The following is an 18,257-nucleotide window of genomic DNA, read 5'->3' as shown; positions in this document are numbered from 1 at the left end:
CCCCAGGAGCAGGGGGCACTCATCTCTGAAGGGGCCTGGGCCCTGCCCAGCCCCTGCCCCCTCCCCGTCTCCAGGGGCTGGCTCTGCCCTGACCAGTCCTCCGCCCGGCGGGGCCCTGAGAGCGGCGGTGGGGGGGACGGGGGGGGCGGACAGGTGGGGTGGACTTCAGCAGGCTGGCTTTGGCGATGGGACAGAGTCTCTGTCTGCTGTGACGGGGAGCAGGCCACACTGTGACTCCCTTGGCTTGAGCTTCCGTGGCCTGGTCTGTGGAAGGAGGGAAAGTGGGTGGGAAAAAGCCTGGGGAAGGGCGGGCAGGGGGATGAGGGTGGGGCGAGGGCTGGGGCTGGGGTCACGGAGGGTGATGGGAGCAGCAGAGACAGAGAGTGTCGGGAGACTGATCCCCCAAGGCCTGGGGCATGGCTGTGACTCTGGGGACTCACGCCATCCCCCTGCCCTGGACTGTGTGAGGAGAGACAGAAGCCCCAGAGTGGGAGCTGGGGCTGAACGGGTTTCCAGAGGGTAGGAAGTGGTTGGCTGGAGTGGGGCAGGAGGGAAGCCTGCGAGAGGAAGGAGGGGAGGAGGGAGGTACTGACCTGGAAACACACATCCATGGATGCCTGGTGAGTAGGGCTAGGAGCTCTGATGGACGCCCACACACAACACAGGAGCAGAAAGAGCAAATCAGAGTGGTCCACACCCAAGACTCCACCCTGCCCCATCCCAGGGAGACCACATTCCTCCATCTTCTCAGTGGACATGGAGAAGTACCTCTCAGGGGAGAACTGGGGGGCACTAGGGGAAGCAGGGCAGAGCAGACCAATCCCCATAGCGGGGAAGGGACAGCCCAGGCTTGTGACTCTCCTCTCTTCACAAGCCCTGGGGACCAGCTGGTCTAAGGGGAGGCTCCCCAAGGCACATTCCGCTGTGAATCGGTGTGAGTGTGGGTTGGTTGCCCATCCACCTCCGTATCAAACAAAAACTCCTCACCATGGCTTTAAAGCACTTCATCACCTTGCCGCCACCTACCTCACCTCACTTCTCTCCTTCTACAACCCAGCCCGCACACTTCGCTCCTCTACTGCTAACCTTCTCCTGTTTCACCTGAGACCCCTGGCACACATCCTGCCTCTGACCTGGAACGCCCTCCCGCCTCAGATCCGACAGACAATTACTCTCCCCTCCTTCAAAGCCTTATTGAAGGCACATCACCTCCAAAAGTCCCACTTTTCCTCATCTCCCACTCCTTTCTGCATCGTCCTGACTTGCTCATCCCCCCTCCCAGCCCCACAGCACTTGTGCATATCTGTAATTTATTTGTATCGATGTCTGTCTCCCCCCGCCCCCTCTAGACTGTGAGCTTGTTATAGGCAGGGAATTCACTGTTTATTAATAATAATAATGATGGTATTTGTTAAGCACTTACTATGTGCCAAGCACTGTTCTAAGCACTGACGGAGATACAAGGCTATCAGGTCGTTCCATGTGGGGCTCACAGTTTTAATCCACATTTTACAGATGAGGGAACTGAGGCCCAGAGAAATGAAGGGACTTGCCTAAAGTCACACAGCAGTAATAATGATGGTATTTGTTAAGCATTTACTATGTGCCAAGCACTGTTCTAAGCACTGACGGAGATACAAGGCTATCAGGTCGTTCCATGTGGGGCTCACAGTTTTAATCCACATTTTACAGATGAGGGAACTGAGGCCCAGAGAAATGAAGGGACTTGCCTAAAGTCACACAGCAGACAGGCGGCTGTCGGCATTAGAACCCAAGACCTCTGACTCCCAAGCCTGTGCTCTTTCCGCTAAGCCACGCTGCTTCTCATTGACTCATTCATTCAATCGTATTTATTGAGCGCTTTCTGTGTCCAGAGCACTGGACTATTGCTGCTTATTGTTGAATTGTACTTTCCCAAGCACTTAGTACAGTGCTCTGCACACAGTAAGGGTCTAATTAATATGACTGAATGACTGACTGATTGAATGGGGGCTCTTCAAGTCAACCTGCCCCATCCCTTCTCCTGGCCCTCACCGGATTAGTTGTGCGCTGCTCCGACCCTTCCAGCTGGATTTTGATCTCCGGACACGCTGGGTCCCCGGATTGATCGGCCTCTGTCTGGGGTGACCGTGAGGGGCCTGGATTGAGAAGGAGGGCTGGCATCAGAGGTGCCAACCAACCCTATCTGTGCCTGGGGGACTCAGGGGAGTTGGCAGCCCGAGAAGAGACCTACAAAATCCTAGATCCCAGAGATGGTCTCTCCTCCTACAAAGCCCTAGGGCCTTCCCCCAGGTTCTCCCCTCCCCTTCAGTGGGGTGAACCCCTGTCCTGGCAGCCCTGGATCTTCGACCCAGTCAGTCCAAGCTCCCTGGGCCTCGACCTGCTCTTGAGGGAGGCAAATCTGCACAGCTGCAGCAGTGCAGGGTTTCCGGGGAGAGGGGAGGTTGTTCCTGGCTGGTCCCCTCTTCACTGGGGGGAGGAGGGAGAAGCCCAGTGCCATGGAAGGGTTGGGGCTGTGTTGGGAGGGAGAGGAGGTGAGAAGGCTCTGGGCTCCACCATGTTTGCCAGGGGATGGGCCCTGGCCCCTGCCCGCCCTCACTGAGGAGAGGTGGTCGAGCTTTCCCCGGGCCTGCCCCCGCCCCTGGCCTTGGCTGACCCGGAGAGCTGGCGGTGCTCCCGCTGTCCTCCAGCCAGGTGCTGTACACGAAGGAGTCTCGCTTGTGGGCCGTCTCAGAGGAGGACACGCTCTCCTGGGGGGCAGAGCGGACAGCCATAAGGAGGGGTCTCCGCCGGACCCACAGCCGACAGGCGCCCCAGGCCCCTGCTGCCCAGCCTGCGCTTCAACCACCCTGCCCTCCCCCCCATCCCCTAACCCTTCCCCAACCTGCAGCCCCCTACCCAGCACCCCACAGCCCTGCCCTGGCCCTTTCTCCCCCTTAATTACAACCTTTCCTTAAATCTCAGCCCCCTCCCCAACACCTCACAGCTTCGTCCCTCCCTCACCCTAACCCAACGTTAACCCTAATCCTTCCCTAAAACCTAGCTCCCCTCCTCCGGACCGCACCTCCCATCCCATCCCCAATCCTTCCTTAAAACACAGCCCCATCCCCACCCCAGTCCCTCCCTTATAATAATAATGATTATGGTATTTAAGCGCTCACTATGTGCCAAGCACTGTTCTAAGCACTGGGGTAGAGACAAGGTAATCAGGTTGTCCCGTGTGTCTCCCCCTTCTAGACTGTTGTCTCCTGCTTCTAGACTGTGAGCCCGTTGTTGGGTAGGGACCGTCTCTATATGTTGCCAACTTGTACTTCCCAAGCGCTTACTACAGTGCTCTGCACACAGTAAGCGCTCAATAAATACAATTGAATGAATGAATGGGGCTAGCAGTCTCAACCCCCATTTTACAGATGAGGTAACTGAAGCACGGAGAAGTGAAGTGACTTGCCCAAGGTCACTCAGCAGACAAGCGGCGGAGGCGGGATTAGAACCCACGACCTCGGACTCCCAAGCCTGGGCTCTTTCCACTAAGCCACGTCGCTACCCTAATCCTACCCCTTTCCTAAATCACAGGCCCCCCTCAACTACTGCACCTCACAGTCCTGCCCCCATCGCATACCCTGTCTTAACACCAACCCTTCCCTAAATCACAGGCCCCAGCAACGATCACACACACACACACACACACACACACACAACACACACACACGTTTCTCGCCTCCCTTCTGCCCTCCCACCCGCCTCGGCGGTTACCAGGCCCGTGTCATCCTCAGTGGCCGCCTCGGTCTCCTCCAGCACGCTGGCGAAGCTGCTGGCGCTGGAGGAAGAGCGGGAGAACTCCTTGAGCACCTCTGCTTTCTGCACCAGCTCCGCCCTGCAACATACACGGACACACGCACACCCCCACGCGCGCAAGCATGCACACGCATGCCAGCGGCCGGGTCCACCCCCCCTCCCCCGGCACGTGGAGCCATCAGGCCAGCCAGAGGAGCCCAGGTGCCACCCTCCCCCTAAGCCGGGAGCTATGAGGAGGGTGACTGAGGCTCCCCTCCTCACCCCCGGTGCCCATTTTGGAGAAACCAGCGTCGGCAGGAACCCAGAAGGGACGCCGGAGCCTTTGAACTGGGTACCCAAATCCCGGCGCCTGTCAGTCCCCAACTTTCTGCTTCATTACACCTCCCATCCCCAAGCAGCGCTGGGCCTGGTTGCCGCCCCAACCTGTTCTTGGTAGTGGGCATCTCCGGGGAGCTCTGATTGGAAGAGTCCTCCGACTTGGGCTCCTGGGAGACGTGCCCGCTGTCTGGGGTTTTCTGGCCAGCTGGAGGGCTCTCCCTGCGGGGCCCCCGAGGGCAGCGAGGCGACTCCATGCCCGGCCTGTTGGGGAGAAGAGAAATGGGCAGGAGGCCTCTCCGGGGAGCGGGTTCCCACGCTCTCGAGCCAGACTCCGGGGGCAAAGCTGGCCAGATGCCACGAGGGCACCGGTCTGCGGAGCCGAGCTCACCCTGGGGTCTGAGTTACCCTTGGTCCCTCCCACAGAGCAGTGACTTCTACCCCTCGTGGCTGGGCCCCAACAGCCCCCTCCTCCCTCTCCTCCCCTCACTGCCCCAGCAACTAGCGGGAGAAGGGTGAGGAGGGGAGGCGGCGAACCGCGAATTTTTCCACTCCCTTTTGGGTAGGAGAAACAAAGGGGACATTGAATGGAATAGTCCCTCAGTAAGGCTCCCTGCAGCCAGTTCTGGCCATCTAAGCTGTGCCCCTTTGAGGGGTCACAACCCTACTGCAACGTGAGGTCTTCACAAACTGGGGGTGTCTGCTGGCCGGAATCCAGAGCTTGCTAGGGGATAGAGTACGGGCCTGGGGTTCGGGACCCGGGTCCTCAGCGTGGCTTAGTAGAAAGAACACAGGCTTCGGAGTCAGAGGACGTGGGTTCTAACCCCAGCTCCGCCACTTGTCTGGCTGCGTGACCTTGGGCACGCCACTTCACTTCTCTGTGCCTCAGTTCCCTCACCTGTAAAATAGGGATTAAGACCGTGAGCCCCACATGGGACAACCTGATTACCTTGTAACAACCCCAGTGCTTAGAAAAATAATTGGCAGATAGAAAGCACTTAAATACTATTCTTCTTCTTATAGTTGTTATTAATCCCAGCTCCACCACTTGCTTCACTTGTCTGCTGTGTGACCTTGGGCAAGTCACTTGACTTCTTTATGCCTCTTCTGTAAAATGGGGATTAAGAATGTGAGCCCCAGGTGAGACACGGACTGTGTCCAACCTGATTATCTTAATAATTATGGTATTTATTGATCGCTTACTATGTGCCAAGCACTGTTCTAAGCACTGGGGTAGATACAAGGCAGTCAGGTTGTCCCACGTGGGGCTCACAGTCTCAATCTTGTATTACCCCAGCACTTAAGTACAGTGCCTGGGACATAGGAAGCGCTTAACAAATACTTTAAAAACATAGAGAGGAGAGATGGAGAGAGAAAATGCAAGGCATGTGGGTGGGGGAAGAAGGGAAGATGATGATGATGATAGTATTTGTTAAGTGCTTACTATGTGCCAAGCTCTGTACTTGGGGTGGAAACAAGCAACTCAGGTTGGACCCGGTCAATGTCCCACATGGGGCTCACAGTCTCAATCCCCATTTTACAGATGAGGGAATTGAGGCCCAGAGAAGTTAAGTGACTTGCCCGAGGTCACTCAGCAGACAAGTGGCGGAGCCGGGTTTAGAACCCATGACCTGCTGGGTCCAAGGCCCGTGCTCTATCTACTATCCCAGAGGACCCAGAGGCAGGGAGGAGGGAGAGAGAGAGAAAAGGAGGGAATGGGGGACAGACAGGCTGAGGGGCAGGGAAACTCCTCCGGGAGAAATGAGGTGAAAGCAGAAGGAAGTAGCTCTGTCCTTCTGCTCCTGGGCTGTTAGAGGGATGGGCAGGGGAGCCCAGAACTGGGTGGGCAAAGGTAGAGCAGGGGATGGGGCTCCATCCAGGGTACCCTGTGTCTTCCCCGCCCTCACCTCTTCTCCTGCACCTCCTGAATGTTTTCGATGCCGATGGCACTGCTGCGGCGGGAGCCGAAGGGACCCGACTTCTTCCGGGTCGGGCTCTTCCCGGGCACAATCAGCGACTAGAGAGAGAGTAGGGCCGGTGAGGGGCAGAGCCTAGGTATCAGCCAGTCCTCCAAGTCCCAGAATCCCAACCTCCCCCTCGCTGCCTCCAAGGGAGCCGGGGCCCAGACCCCCCCAAACAGGGCGAATCTGAAGGATAACGGGCGGCGGCAGCCAGGGTGGGAGGAGGCATGGGCCAAACGGTCGGGAATTGTCGCTGTGGTTTCGTGTGCCCTCCCCAGGGCCCATCTCCGGGCAGCTGGGGCTCAGGGACGACACCCACAGCTCACGTCCCCTGGCCCTGGGATGGCGGGTGGCGGGAAGCACCGGGCCGTACCGGGAGACCAACATCACTGATGGGCCTTGCCAGGGCTGGGCAGAGGCTCGGGCTGGTTCTGTCACATGGTCCCAGGGCTAAATCTAACTGAGGTTGGCAGGGCCCCCTGCCCTGGGGCATCCCTAGCTGCTCAACGGAAGAGAGAATGAGAGAGAGGAAAGGCAGAAGAGGAAAAAGAGAGAGAGGGAGAAGAGAAAGAGGGGGAGAGAGCGCAAGGCAGGGGGAAGGAGAGAAGAGAGAAATGGGGCCGGGGTGCCAGGGGCCGGGGCGATTCGGGAGGAGGAGCCGGGTTAGAGTGTTTGAGGGGCCCCCGGCCCCCCACGCTGGGGCAGACCGGGAAGATCGGGGTCCCGGCCTCGGTGAGCTCCGTGAGGGGGTGGGAGGACTCGGCAGGCAGGGGCTCTCCCAGGCAGGGCCCTGCTGCTTCCGTCCCCACCCCGGCACGGCCCCGCGGCTGCAGCTCTGAGCAGCCGGGATGGAGACGGGGTGGGCAACGCCCCCACCCCTTCACTCTTCTCCAGCCTGGTTGCAGTCCCAGCTCGGGGGCCTCCTCCCAGCCAGGCTCCAGGCTCCGGGCTCCAGGGCCGAGGGCCAGGCTCAGGGACACATTCAGCGGACAGAAGCCCGGGCCCTGGCAGCTGAAAGAAAAACGCTTGCCTCCCCAGGCTCTTCCAGCCGGCGGCGGGGCACAGGACAGAAGGACGGGTGGGATGCACGGGCAGGGCCGGGCCCACACTGTGCCCCGTCAGCACAGGCACGCAAACCCCGAAAACGAGGGAGAGGTCAACTGGGGTGGTCCCAGCCCCCCACCCCCACCCCGGGTCCTAATCCCTCTGATCAGGGGGCTCCGGAAGGTGCCATGCTGGGAGGGGGGCTCAGGCAGAATGGGGATGGGAGGGATGGAGGGGAGGAGGAGAGCTTAGCAGGGTCCTGGGTTCCTGGGTCAGCTCATGCAGCTCATGGGCAGGAGGGAGCGGAGGTGGCGATAGCAGGGAGAGGACTGAGGGCAGCAGCAGCAGAGACACCAAGGGGAGCCTGACTGGCCACCTTGGGAAACAGATGGGCATCTTCCGGGCCGGATGCCTCTCCGGATCTGCGCTCGGGGAGGGGAGGGGACACTGGGGCTCCAAGGTTTGGGGCCAGGCGGCCTGAGGAGTGGATGCCAGACAAGGCCAGCTCAGCTCCGCCACCCCTAAGTGGGCAGGATTAGGAAGGGGCACTGCCAAGGTGACACAGGCTAGGGCTGGGGGGGAGGCAGAAAAAGGGAAAGGCCTGAGGGCAGGTGGGCCCTTGCCCTGGGGCCTCTGACCCTTTTATGGCCCAGCTTGGGGCTGGGGTCTAAGCCTCCCTCCAAGGTCCCGAGGGACCGGTGATCTGCAGAGCCGAGGTAGCACAGTGCGGGGTAGGGGGCGAGAAAGCCCCGGGGGCCCCCTGGGGACTGCAGAGAAGAGAGGGGAAGGGGCTTGAGGGGAGGGGAGATGCCCAGGTATGGGCCCCGAGCAGGCAGGCAGGCAAAGAGACAGACAGACAGCAGCATGCAACAGCAGCACTCCCAGCTGCCCGGGATCCAGTCGACCACCTCTTCGATGGTTCCTATGCCTATGGCGCTGCCCCGTCGTCCATGTTTACTCGAGATTTTCCCCGGGATAAGCAATGACTGGCAAGCGGGCAGAGGAAAGACAGAAAGGTAGATGGAGGAGAGAAAAACGGACAGACGGGACAGGGGAGAGCGCCATGGGGGAGAAGAGAGAGGAAGAAAGAGGAGGAGAGACAGACGCATGGGAGTGGGGAGAGACATGGGGGAGGAGAGAGGAAGACAGAAAGAGAAGAGGAGAGAGAGAGAGATGCAAAGAACATGGTTTGGCCAAGGCCCCATGGGGTTCCACAGGCCTGGTCTCCATTCCCCAGTCTCCCCACCCCAGCAGGAGTGGGGCCAGTGGGGAAGGGCAGGGATGGACTTCGTGTTCAGGGAGGAGTGGGGAGGGGGCCAGAGGCAGAAAGCAGCGGGAGGGTGGGAGCGCAAGGGCTGGGGAAGGGGCAGGCTACCCTTTTAAGGGTCCTGCCTCTCTCCTCCAGCAAGGGCCTGGGCCCCCTTGCCCGATTCACGCCCCGTGCTGCCGGCTGCGGGAGGGACGAGGGTTTCTGAGCCCTTGCTAGGAGCAAGAGAGCACCGGGATGAGCGCTGTACCCTTAAGGCCTGCCAAGGTGCCAAGCTCTGAGGGGTGGCCAGCAGAGCCTGGCTCAGGATTTGTTTGGATGGCCAATAGCGGGGGAATGGCGCTTCACAAGGGGGCACGACAGCCCTCTGGAAGTAGCCCCGGGGACAGAGGCGTGGGGCGAGTGGGCTACAGAGAGGCTCCACGGGTGAACGCCCCGAGGGGAGAGGAGCCCATTAAGTTTCCCTGCCGGCCCTACCCACACGGAGGAGAGGGAAGGGTTGTTGCTGTGCCCCCAAATCTCAGGTTGCAGGCTTCCTGCCCTGCAGGGCCCAAGACGGACTTCCCCAGGCCCACCAGCGGTCAGACTAGCTAACCTGGGCAGGGGGCTGAGAGGAGGGGACTGAGCCCTGCTGGAGGGGAGGGGCCTGACGTGGGGGGTCTACGCTGGGGGAGCAGGAAGAGAAGCCCCATGGAAAAGGACAGAGGGAAGGAGGGCGGGAGGTCGGCTGCCCCTATGAAGGAATCTTATCTGGAAGGATGCTGGACGGAGGACATGGGGCAGGGTGGGCAGAGTTGGCAGGGGAGGAGGCGGACACTCACTATGCCTGCAGCTTTAGCCAGGTCAGGGTTGCTGGGACCAAAGCTCCCGCTGTGGCTGGCAGACACGGTGTTCTGCTTCTTGTTACTCAGGCCCATGGCGTCCATGGACTGGCTGCGGCTCCGAATTACCCGCTGCAGGGGAGAAGGGGCATGGGGGGTGGCGGGGAGCGTGCCGGGGGCATGGGGATGGGGGAAGCAAGCCTCCTGCAAGGACTCCAGGCCACTCTCCTGAATCGGGGGCCAGGGGCCGGGGGGAGGGGGGCCACCTAGTGTGAGAGAGCCTGGGATCCAGGGGTCCCGGGTGCAGTCCCAGCTCTGCCACTGGGACCACAGGAGCCTCAGACCTTCCCTGGGCTGCTCCCTCCAACCCCGATACCCCTGAACCCCGGCCTGCCCCCTTCCCCAACCCCAGAAACCTGGACCCGCCTGCTCTCCACCCCAGAAACCTGGACCCGCCTGCTCTCCAAACCTCTGCCACTCAGAAACCCCAGCCCCAGCTTGCCCACCCCTGGAGCCCTTGAAGCCCGCTCCTTCTAGCTCCAGGGTGACCCCTGGCAACGGGGCGCGACTGGTTCTCAGGCGCAGCCCGGTCCCAGGGTGGGTGAGAGTACCAGCAAGGGCCTTCTGAGGGCTCAGAGGTCAGACAGGGGAGCACTGGGCAAGGGGAAGCATCACCCTACGGCTGTAGAGAGGAAAGCAACTCCCTGCCCTGCCCCCATCTGGGACTTTGCAACAGGGCCGGGGCAGGAACCGGAGCTGGACTGATCCCATTGTTCAAACAAAAAGTTTAAATATTGAACTTGGGCGCTGGCTGCGCCATCACTGTCTCCGGGGACGGGAGTACCCCAGGGCCCCACAGGTGGGTGGGTCAATGGACGGCCGCTGGGGGGGTCCACCCTCCGTGAGAACCCCAGGGTCAGTCTCTCGCCGGACGCCCTGCCCGCACCCCCAGCCACCCAGGGCCTCCTCAGCCTGCCAGTCCCCGGTACTTTCCGGCCTGTGGCAGAGCCCTCGGCCAGCAGTCTCAGAGTGGCCTCCTTGCGACCCGGCCTCCACTCCTCCCCAGCCTCCTGCTGGGCACCTACCCGCTCTGGGGACCCCTAGTTGGGAAGCTAGGTGGGGTCAGTGCCCCCCTGCCCCACCTCCAGCAGGAGTCTCACCCGGCTGCACCGACCAGGAGATGGCCCAACAGCCGGGCCTCAGTACTTGAGGGCCCACCGAGCCGGGATGCCCTTGGGGCCACGCTCTGAGAGCCCTGGGCTCAGAGAACCCAGGGAGGGGTAACGAAAGAGGACGAGGGGGCCGAGAGAGAGACCTCTTCCCCAACGGCTGCTGGCCACTGACCCTCCCAGGGTTGGAAGGTCCCCTCCCTGCCACCCGAGGGTCCCCGAGGACTCCCCACCGAGGATGCTTTACCTTGAAGGACTCGAAGAAGCCGCCCCCTCCCCCTCCGCCGTTTTCCAGCTTGTCCTCGTCCCCGCCCATGCCCATCATGGACTGGCTGTGGACGTGCAGCTCCTCATAGAGGGTCTCCAGGAGGGCGGCCCGGGTGCGTTCCTGCAGGCCCGGGGCAGGGCGGGTGGGGAGATGGGCGTTAGTACGGGATGGGGCAGAGGGAGCCTGAGGAGGGGGCGGCGCGGGTCAGAGGAGGGCAAGGACCAATTGGGGCTACTGGCTCTATCATCCTCTGCAAGCACTGAGTGAAGAATGCCCTGCACACAGTACGCGTTCTGCACACAGTACACGCTCTGTGCATGCAACATGTTCTGCGCTCCAGAGGTACGATGGATTGGCTCATGGCTTGACTGACTGGGTACTGGTGGCAGGGGGCACCAAAAGGAGAGGCAGCTGGAGAGCTGAAAGGAAGGTGGAGAATGGGGTGGAAATGGCCTTTGTTCCTCTTTCCACTTGGTCTGGTCTGGGGAGGAGGGGCCACAGAGGGACCCCCAGGTCCAGGGCTGGATGCCAGGACCCCAGGGACCCTCCCTCGCACCAAGGAAGACAATGGACTCCCGGCTCAGGCTGGGGGCCCCAGGGCTGTGGGCAAAGCCCCAGGACCTGCTCTGAAGTCTCAACACCTCGTGGGGTACAACGACGGGACCCCGGGGGTGGGAGGAGGCCAATCTGGGGAGGAAGGGTTGTGGCAGGGGGCAGAGAAATACGGTGCCAACTGTCGCTGTGCCCAGAGCCGGGGGTGGGGGGCATGCAGATGGGTAGAAAAGTCAGAGCATCCACTCTCAAACCCTCCTCCTACAACTGCTCTACCCAGCGCCGGTCCCGTCCCTCCCCTTGGCACCAGGGTCCCTTCAGCCATAGGGGAAGGACCAGGGCTACTTTCCCAGCGCAGGTCGAGCCCTGGCCATCCCTCACCTCCAGCTTGGCAAACTTCTCCGCCTTGTAGCAAGCATACTCGGCATTGATGAGCTTGGTCAGCAGGAACTCCTGGAACTCAGGGCCCTGGAGAGGTCAGCCAGGGCATGGGAGGTGAGATGCGGCACAGACAGGGTGGGCGAGGCAGGGCGTGGCCTGTGTCAGGCCCCACGGCACCCTGGATGGCTGGTCCCAGCCTGGGGGAGGACCTGGGCAAGCTGTCCCCATGGTGACACGGCCAAACCCACAGCCGGTCCTGCCCAGTGAAGACAGAGTCCTGGGGAAAACCCCCTGGGTTGCATCTCGGGGGCTGCCAGCTCCAGCCTTTTGGCTCTAGAATCCGGGAGCCTTTGAATCAGCTCTACGCCCCCCTAGCCCAAGGCTGGGGCTCCCAGGGAGGAGGAGCCTCTGGACCAGAGGACACAGTTTGGCCCGGGGAAGAGGCTGGGCATGACTGGGACACAGGTGAAGAGGACCAGGGCAGGGCCGGAGCCGGTGGGCACGGATCTGCGGGCAGGGCTCTTACCTTCCTGAACACAGCTGGGTCTGGGAGCGGGGGCCCAAAGAACGGGACATCGTCCCGCGCCGTGACAGATACCTGGACACAGAGTGTGGCCCTGCTCACTCCCTCAAGGGCCCAGCTCCCTTTCCAGGGCCCCAGCCCAAACCCCCAAGGACCCAGCTCTTCCTCCAGGGCCATGGCCCAAACCCCCAGGGGCCGGATCCCCCTCCCCCTCAATCCCCCATTGCCCACCTGGCCCCACAAGAGCTCCCCTTCCAGGACCCCAGGGCCCCAGCCTGCTCCCCCAAGGTCACCCCCTCCCCAAGGGCCTTGTTCCCCATTCAGGGTGCTGGCCTGCTCTTCCCAGGGGCCAGCCACCCCCTGGGCCCTAACCTGCACCCCCCAGGCCATTGGCCTGATCCCCAGGGCCCCGGGCTGCCCCTTCCAACCATAGGGAAAGAGACTCAGCAGCAGTTGGAGGGTTTTCTGGGTCGGGGCAGAGGCCCTGGCAGCAGCAGCCCCTTGGACGTGCCCAGGAGTGACTGGAGCCAGCCGGGGTGGGCACTCACCTTGTAGAGGGGCCCGTCAGGGCCGCTGCCCTCCGCCTGCACCACCACGTAGGCGTGCAGGAAGTTGGAAGCGATCATGTCGGGCACAAAGGGAGTGTTCTGGTCCTGGAACACCACCGCCACGATGTCGTTTCCGATGTGCCGCTTCCGCTGCAACTGAGCACAGCGCCCGCCCGCCCCCTCACTCACTCCCGAGGCAGGCGCCGGGAGAGACAGAGAGGCAGCCGTGGGACGGACGGACCAACGGGGAGAGGCGGGAGGCAGGGGACGCGAGGGACCTGAGGCGGCGTGGGAAACGGTGTGGGGGAAGCGAGACAGGAGAGTGAGACGGGATGGGGGGGAATGTGAGGGCAAGGGACGTGGGGACCAGAAAGGAGGGATTCGAGGGGAGAAATGGGGCCACGGGGCAGGAAGATTCCGAGTCAACGGGGTCCCCCATCACCTGGGGCCACGGGGGCCAAGGCCAAGGGGCCAAGGGGAGAGTCCTGCTTGGGGCTGGGGCCAGCTCAGGGCCACCTATGCCCCAGAAGCAGCAGCCGCTGGAGGAAGGAGAGGGGTGAGAAGGGAACAACCCCGGCGAAGGAGGCGTGGGTTCAAAGGGGGCAGTGCCAGCCACAGGACTGGCCAGAGGCTACCTGCTGGGCATCCCCTTCGGTGAACGGCAGTTTGGTGGAGACGTGGAACATGATCTCCTTGTTGCGGAAGTTGCAGTAGACGGACTCCGTCCCCGTCTGCCCGTGAGTCACATCCAGGCCCCCGCGAAACCTGCCACCCCGAGACGCCCCCGGCCCCAAGTTCCAGTCAGGGACGCCCAGCCCTCCCACCGGGGGCTGGAGGGACTCCCCACACTCCTCCCTTGGCCAGTTGGATGGGCACAGAGCTGGGAGTGGGACGCTCAGCATCCTCCCAATGGGACAGACGAAGGGAAGAGGGGGATGTATCCTAGGCCACCCTGGAGCTCTGGGCCCTGAGGGGTCTGCTCCCAGCCTCTCTTTCCGCTCACCCTTTAAAGTCCTGCAGTTTGACCTTCCGACCCAGGAAGTCCAGGAAATCCACAAAGGCCGGGCTCTCCTCATTGGTGCTGAACAGCTCCTCCTCGGAGGTCTGCGGAACATGGGGGGTCACTAGGCGGGGGCTGGAAGGGGTGTAGGAGAGGCTACCCTTTCTGGCCGACCCCAGGGCCATTTGGGGCTCCGCTCCAGCTCTCGGAACCCGCTGTTTCCCCCTCTGCTCCTACCCCTAGCCACCTACCCCCACATGGAGACTCAGGCTGAGATAGAGAAGCAGTGAGCCTAGTGGTTAGAGCACCTGGGAGTCAGAATAACCTGGGTTCTAATCCCGGCTCCGCCACTTGTCTGCTGTGTGATCGTGGGCAAGTCACTTTACTTCTCTGGGCCTCAGCTACCTCATCTGTAAAACGGGGATTAAGACGGTGAGCCCCATGTGAGACAGGGACCGCGTCCAACCTGATTAGCTCGGCTCTACCCCAGCACTTCGTACAGTGCCTGGCGCATAGTAAGCGCTTAACAAATGCCACAGTTATCTTTATTATTATTGAGGCTTGGCACAGGAGTCGAGTCTGGGACGGGGCCGAGACACTCTCCCCGCCAGACCCAGCCTGACCTCGGGTTAGGGGCTGTGCTGGGCACCGGGGGCAAGGCCGGGAAGAGGAAGGGCAAGCCCGGAGAGGGGGGAGGAGAAAAAGGGGAAGGAGGAGGAGGAGGAGGAGCAGTAGCAGCAACTGCCCTGGGAAGAACTACCTGGCCAAGTTTCTGGTAAATGACTCCGAATTTGAAGTTATTGCTGATGACGTGCTCGTCGAAAGTCACGATGAGGCGGGAGGCCTGGGGGAGGAGACAGGAGGCCGCTGGTCAGCGTTTCCCCCTCCCCTTCCCGGCCCCACTGAGTACAGCCCCCCACACTCCCAGACTAGGTGGTCTCAGACCCACCGCATCCCCAGTAGTTCAGGCCACCCCAGGGCCAACGACACCCGTCCCGGTAACTGCCGGGGAAAGCAGCATCTTCCTAGAGGGAAGAGCACAGGCCCGTGACTCAGGAGACCGGAGTTCTAATCCCAACTCTGCTACATGCCTGATGTGACCTTAGGTAAGTCACTTCACTTCCCTGTGCCTGTTTTGTCACCTGTCAGATAGGGATTTCCTAACCGTTCTCCCTCCTCCTCAAACCGGGAGCCCCAGGTGGGACAGGGACCGTGCCCAACCTGATTATCCTGACTCTACTCCAGCGTTTAGTACAGTGCCTGACACATAATATTTATTTTACTTGTACATATTTATTCTATTTATTTTATTTATTACTCTATTTATTTTACTTGTACATATTTATTCTACTTTTTTATTTTAATATGTTTTGTTCTCTGTCTCCCCCTTCTATCAATCGTATTTATTTATTGAGCGCTTACTGTGTGCAGAGCACTGTACTAAGCGCTTGGGAAGTACAAGCTGGCAACATAACAGAGACAGTCATCATCATCATCAATCGTATTTATTGAGCGCTTACTGTGTGCAGAGCACTGTACTAAGCGCTTGGGAAGTACAAGCTGGCAACATGTAGAGGCAGTCCCTACCCAACAGTGGGCTCACAGTCTAGAAGGGGGAGACTGAGAACGAAACCAAACATACTAACAAAATAAAATAAATAGAATAGATAGGTACAAGTAAAATAAATAGAGTAATAAATATGTACAAACATATATACATATATACAGGATATACATATATACAGACTAGACTGTGACTAGACTGTGAGCCCACTGTTGGTCTCTACATGTTGCCAACTTGGACTTCCCAAGCGCTTAGTACAGTGCTCTGCACACAGTAAGCATTCAATAAATACGACAATGAATGAATGAATAATAAGCGCCTGAAAAACTCCACATTTGGGGCATTCTGAGGAAGGAGCAGGGTCAGGAGGGATGTCCCTGTGGAGTGGGTCCCCCAGAAAGCCCCTAGAAATTTGGAGGGTCAGTTGAGGGGTGCCCTCGGTCTCCCCGTGACCCCGGCCATGGGGCGTCCAACTGTTCAGAGAATCCCAGACCTACCTTGGGGTAGAGTACGGGATAGAAACGGTCCACGTTGACATCTTCGCACACCAGCTGCAACACAAATGACAGAAGGCATCAGACTCGCGGTGGGAAAGTGGGGTGAGCGCCCGGACTGGGGGTCCCAATGGGGGCAGGGTGTGTGTGTGGGTGAGTGTGAGTGCGTGTGTGCACTAACAAGACCCTCCAGGAACTACTGTTTGGGCAATGTTGGGCACCAGGGTTGCACTTCGGGAACATAGAAGCAGTGCGGTGTAGTGCCCACTGTTGGGTAGAGACTGTCTCTATATGTTGCCAACTGGTACTTCCCAAGCACTTAGTACAGTGCTCTGCACATGGTAAGTGCTCAATAAATACGATTGAATGAATGAATGAATAGTGGCTAGAGCACGGGCCTATCGGTTCTAATCCCGGCTCACGAGCATTGGTTCTAATCCCGGCTCCACCACTTGTCTGCTGTGTGACCTTGGACAAGTCACTTCACTTCTCTGTGCCTCAGTTACCTCATCTGTAAAATGGGGATTAAGACTGGAAGCCCCTCATGGGACAGGGACTGTGTCCAACTCCATTTGGTTGTACCCATTTTAAGCACACAGTAAGCGATTAACACATACCATAATAATAATTATTCATTCATTCATTCAATCGTATTTATCGAGCGCTTACTGTGTGCAGAGCACTGTACTGAGCGCTTGGGAAGTACAAGTTGGCAACATATAGAGACGGTCCCTACCCAACAGCGGGCTCAAGGGGGAGGGGGAGACAGAGAATGAGACAAAACATATTAACAAAATAAAATAAATAGAATAGTAAAATATTATTACAGGAGTTTGCCAATGCTCGCCCCCACCACGAGGGCCAAGAGCAGAGTTAGCCATCGGCTCTGGCTGGAACCCGGAGCAGTGCGGAGCGAGATGAGGAGGAGCTGGGGGAGAAGGCAGTGGATATCCGGGAGCCCCGTGGGTGGAGGGGGTGGGCCTAAAGGACTGTACCTTGGCCATCTGGACCACATTGGGAAATTCGGTGAGGCAGGAGATGGGGATGACATCGTGGTGGCTCCTGCACTTTGTCCTGAGATGGGAGGAGGAGAAAGAGGAGGACAGTGGTGGGGTGGGAGCTGAGGAGGGGGCAAGGAGAGTGTGTTCGGTCTCCATCCCCACCGCCCCGCCGCCCTCACCTGAGGAGCAGTCGCAGGTGCTCCTGGTCCCCGATGACTTCATACTTGAGCGAGAACACCAGGTGTCCCAGGGCAGCATCCGCTGAGTAGTAATTGAAGTGTTCCTGAGGGGAGGAGAGGGGCTTTGAGGCGGGCAGGGAGGAAGGGGCTTCTGGGGGGAGGGAAGTGGGCGGCGGGGAAGGGGCGAGTGGAGGGACGAGGAAGATGAGGAGAAGGAGGGAATTTTGGGCAGAGAGGAGCAGGGATGGAGGGGGCTCTGAGGGCCCAGCAGCCTGCCTCGAGAAAGGCACCATCCAAAGTCGGTCAGTCAGTCGTTTATTGGGCACTTACTGTGGGTACAGCACTGTACGAAGCACTTGGGAGAGTACAGTACAACAGTAGACACATTCCCTGTTCACAACAAGCTTACAGTCAGTCTAGAGTGTGGGCAACTCCCAGACACCAGAGGCCACGCCGGCTCGGGCCTCCAGACGGAGGCATCGCTTCCCTCCATTTCCGGGAAACTGAGGCCGGCCCCGGACCGATGTACCGGCTCTGAACAGCCGAAGGCCGGGGTGGAGGCCCCTGGATGGGGCGGGATCCATCTGGCTCCACCAGGGAAGGGTGTCCCTTGGTCACCAGCACGCAGGCTCCCGAGGCCTTTCTCTCTGAGAGCACCAACCCGGCTCGTTTCAGCCACCCTCACCTAGGCCAGAGCCCCGGGCCAGCCGACCTGGTTAGAAAAGAGCCAGGCTGGGGGCAGCCGCTGGCAGGACTCTGGTCAAGATGCTTCCCTCTCCTCCGGCTGGGGCGTCCGGGCGTTGATGTATAGGGAGCACTGGGCAGAGCTGGCAGCCTCGTGTCCTGCGGGAGACTGTGCCAGTAGGAGGGAGGAGGGGGGCACCACCTTGCCAAAAGAGGCAGCCAGTCGGGGAGGCCCCAGCCACACCTCCTGGGCACAGCCGGCTCTCCGGGCCAACGCCTGCCCAGCCCAGGAATCGGCCGGAAGTGAGTTCCTGTTTGAACAAGAACAGCGGTGGCAGGGGGTGGGGAGAGAGTGTACGTGTACGTGTACAAGTGTGTGTTTGTGTGTGAGTGAGAGAGAGAGAGTGTGTGTGAGTGCGCGTGTTCAGCTTACACTTCCTGTGAAGCTGGAACTACAAGCTACACAGCTGCAGCCAGTATTCTTCAAGGGGTCCTGTACCCACCCTGCCCTGCTTAGGTGACCCAGGGCTCCGTCCCACCCTGGGGAAGACCCTCTGGCCCTCCAACAAGGCGGCGGAAATGCCCAGTCGCCAGACCGGGGTCTGGTTCACCCCGAGGCTGGAGCCTGGAAAGAATCCCGCTCAGCTTCTGAGTCCTAGGAAGGGGGAGGAAATACGTCCGGGACTCGGGA

The 18,257-nt window shown here is 60.1% G+C and overlaps 1 protein-coding gene across 7 annotated transcripts in view; it reads right to left on the bottom strand.

The window, feature by feature from the left end:
* Positions 1-210: 210 nt before the first annotated feature.
* The window catches only part of LOC119928189 (RAP1 GTPase activating protein), a 127,774-nt gene continuing 109,727 nt past the window's right edge, over positions 211-18,257 (bottom strand). For 4 of the 7 annotated variants that reach the window (XM_038746223.1, XM_038746217.1, XM_038746224.1 and 1 more), the window contains 19 exons: positions 16,883-16,986; positions 16,698-16,776; positions 15,706-15,759; positions 14,405-14,488; positions 13,648-13,748; positions 13,280-13,409; positions 12,645-12,800; positions 12,100-12,171; positions 11,574-11,660; positions 10,620-10,760; positions 9,204-9,335; positions 8,024-8,101; positions 6,018-6,127; positions 4,219-4,374; positions 3,754-3,874; positions 2,657-2,750; positions 2,035-2,138; positions 594-639; positions 211-264 (listed from right to left, as the gene is read on the bottom strand). In XM_038746223.1, coding sequence (XP_038602151.1) covers positions 631-639; positions 2,035-2,138; positions 2,657-2,750; positions 3,754-3,874; positions 4,219-4,374; positions 6,018-6,127; positions 8,024-8,101; positions 9,204-9,335; positions 10,620-10,760; positions 11,574-11,660; positions 12,100-12,171; positions 12,645-12,800; positions 13,280-13,409; positions 13,648-13,748; positions 14,405-14,488; positions 15,706-15,759; positions 16,698-16,776; positions 16,883-16,986 — 1,812 coding nt within the window. In that variant the 3' untranslated portion in view covers positions 211-264; positions 594-630. The remainder of the gene's footprint in view (positions 265-593; positions 640-2,034; positions 2,139-2,656; positions 2,751-3,753; positions 3,875-4,218; positions 4,375-6,017; positions 6,128-8,023; positions 8,102-9,203; positions 9,336-10,619; positions 10,761-11,573; positions 11,661-12,099; positions 12,172-12,644; positions 12,801-13,279; positions 13,410-13,647; positions 13,749-14,404; positions 14,489-15,705; positions 15,760-16,697; positions 16,777-16,882; positions 16,987-18,257) is intronic. The other 3 variants (XM_038746218.1, XM_038746219.1, XM_038746222.1) reach the window with 3 other exon arrangements.

This window comes from Tachyglossus aculeatus, chromosome 5 (genome assembly GCF_015852505.1).
Source record: "Tachyglossus aculeatus isolate mTacAcu1 chromosome 5, mTacAcu1.pri, whole genome shotgun sequence".
Taxonomy (NCBI): domain Eukaryota; kingdom Metazoa; phylum Chordata; class Mammalia; order Monotremata; family Tachyglossidae; genus Tachyglossus; species Tachyglossus aculeatus.
Note: the sequence above shows the minus strand (reverse complement) of the source record. Positions and strands in the feature narration are given on the sequence as shown.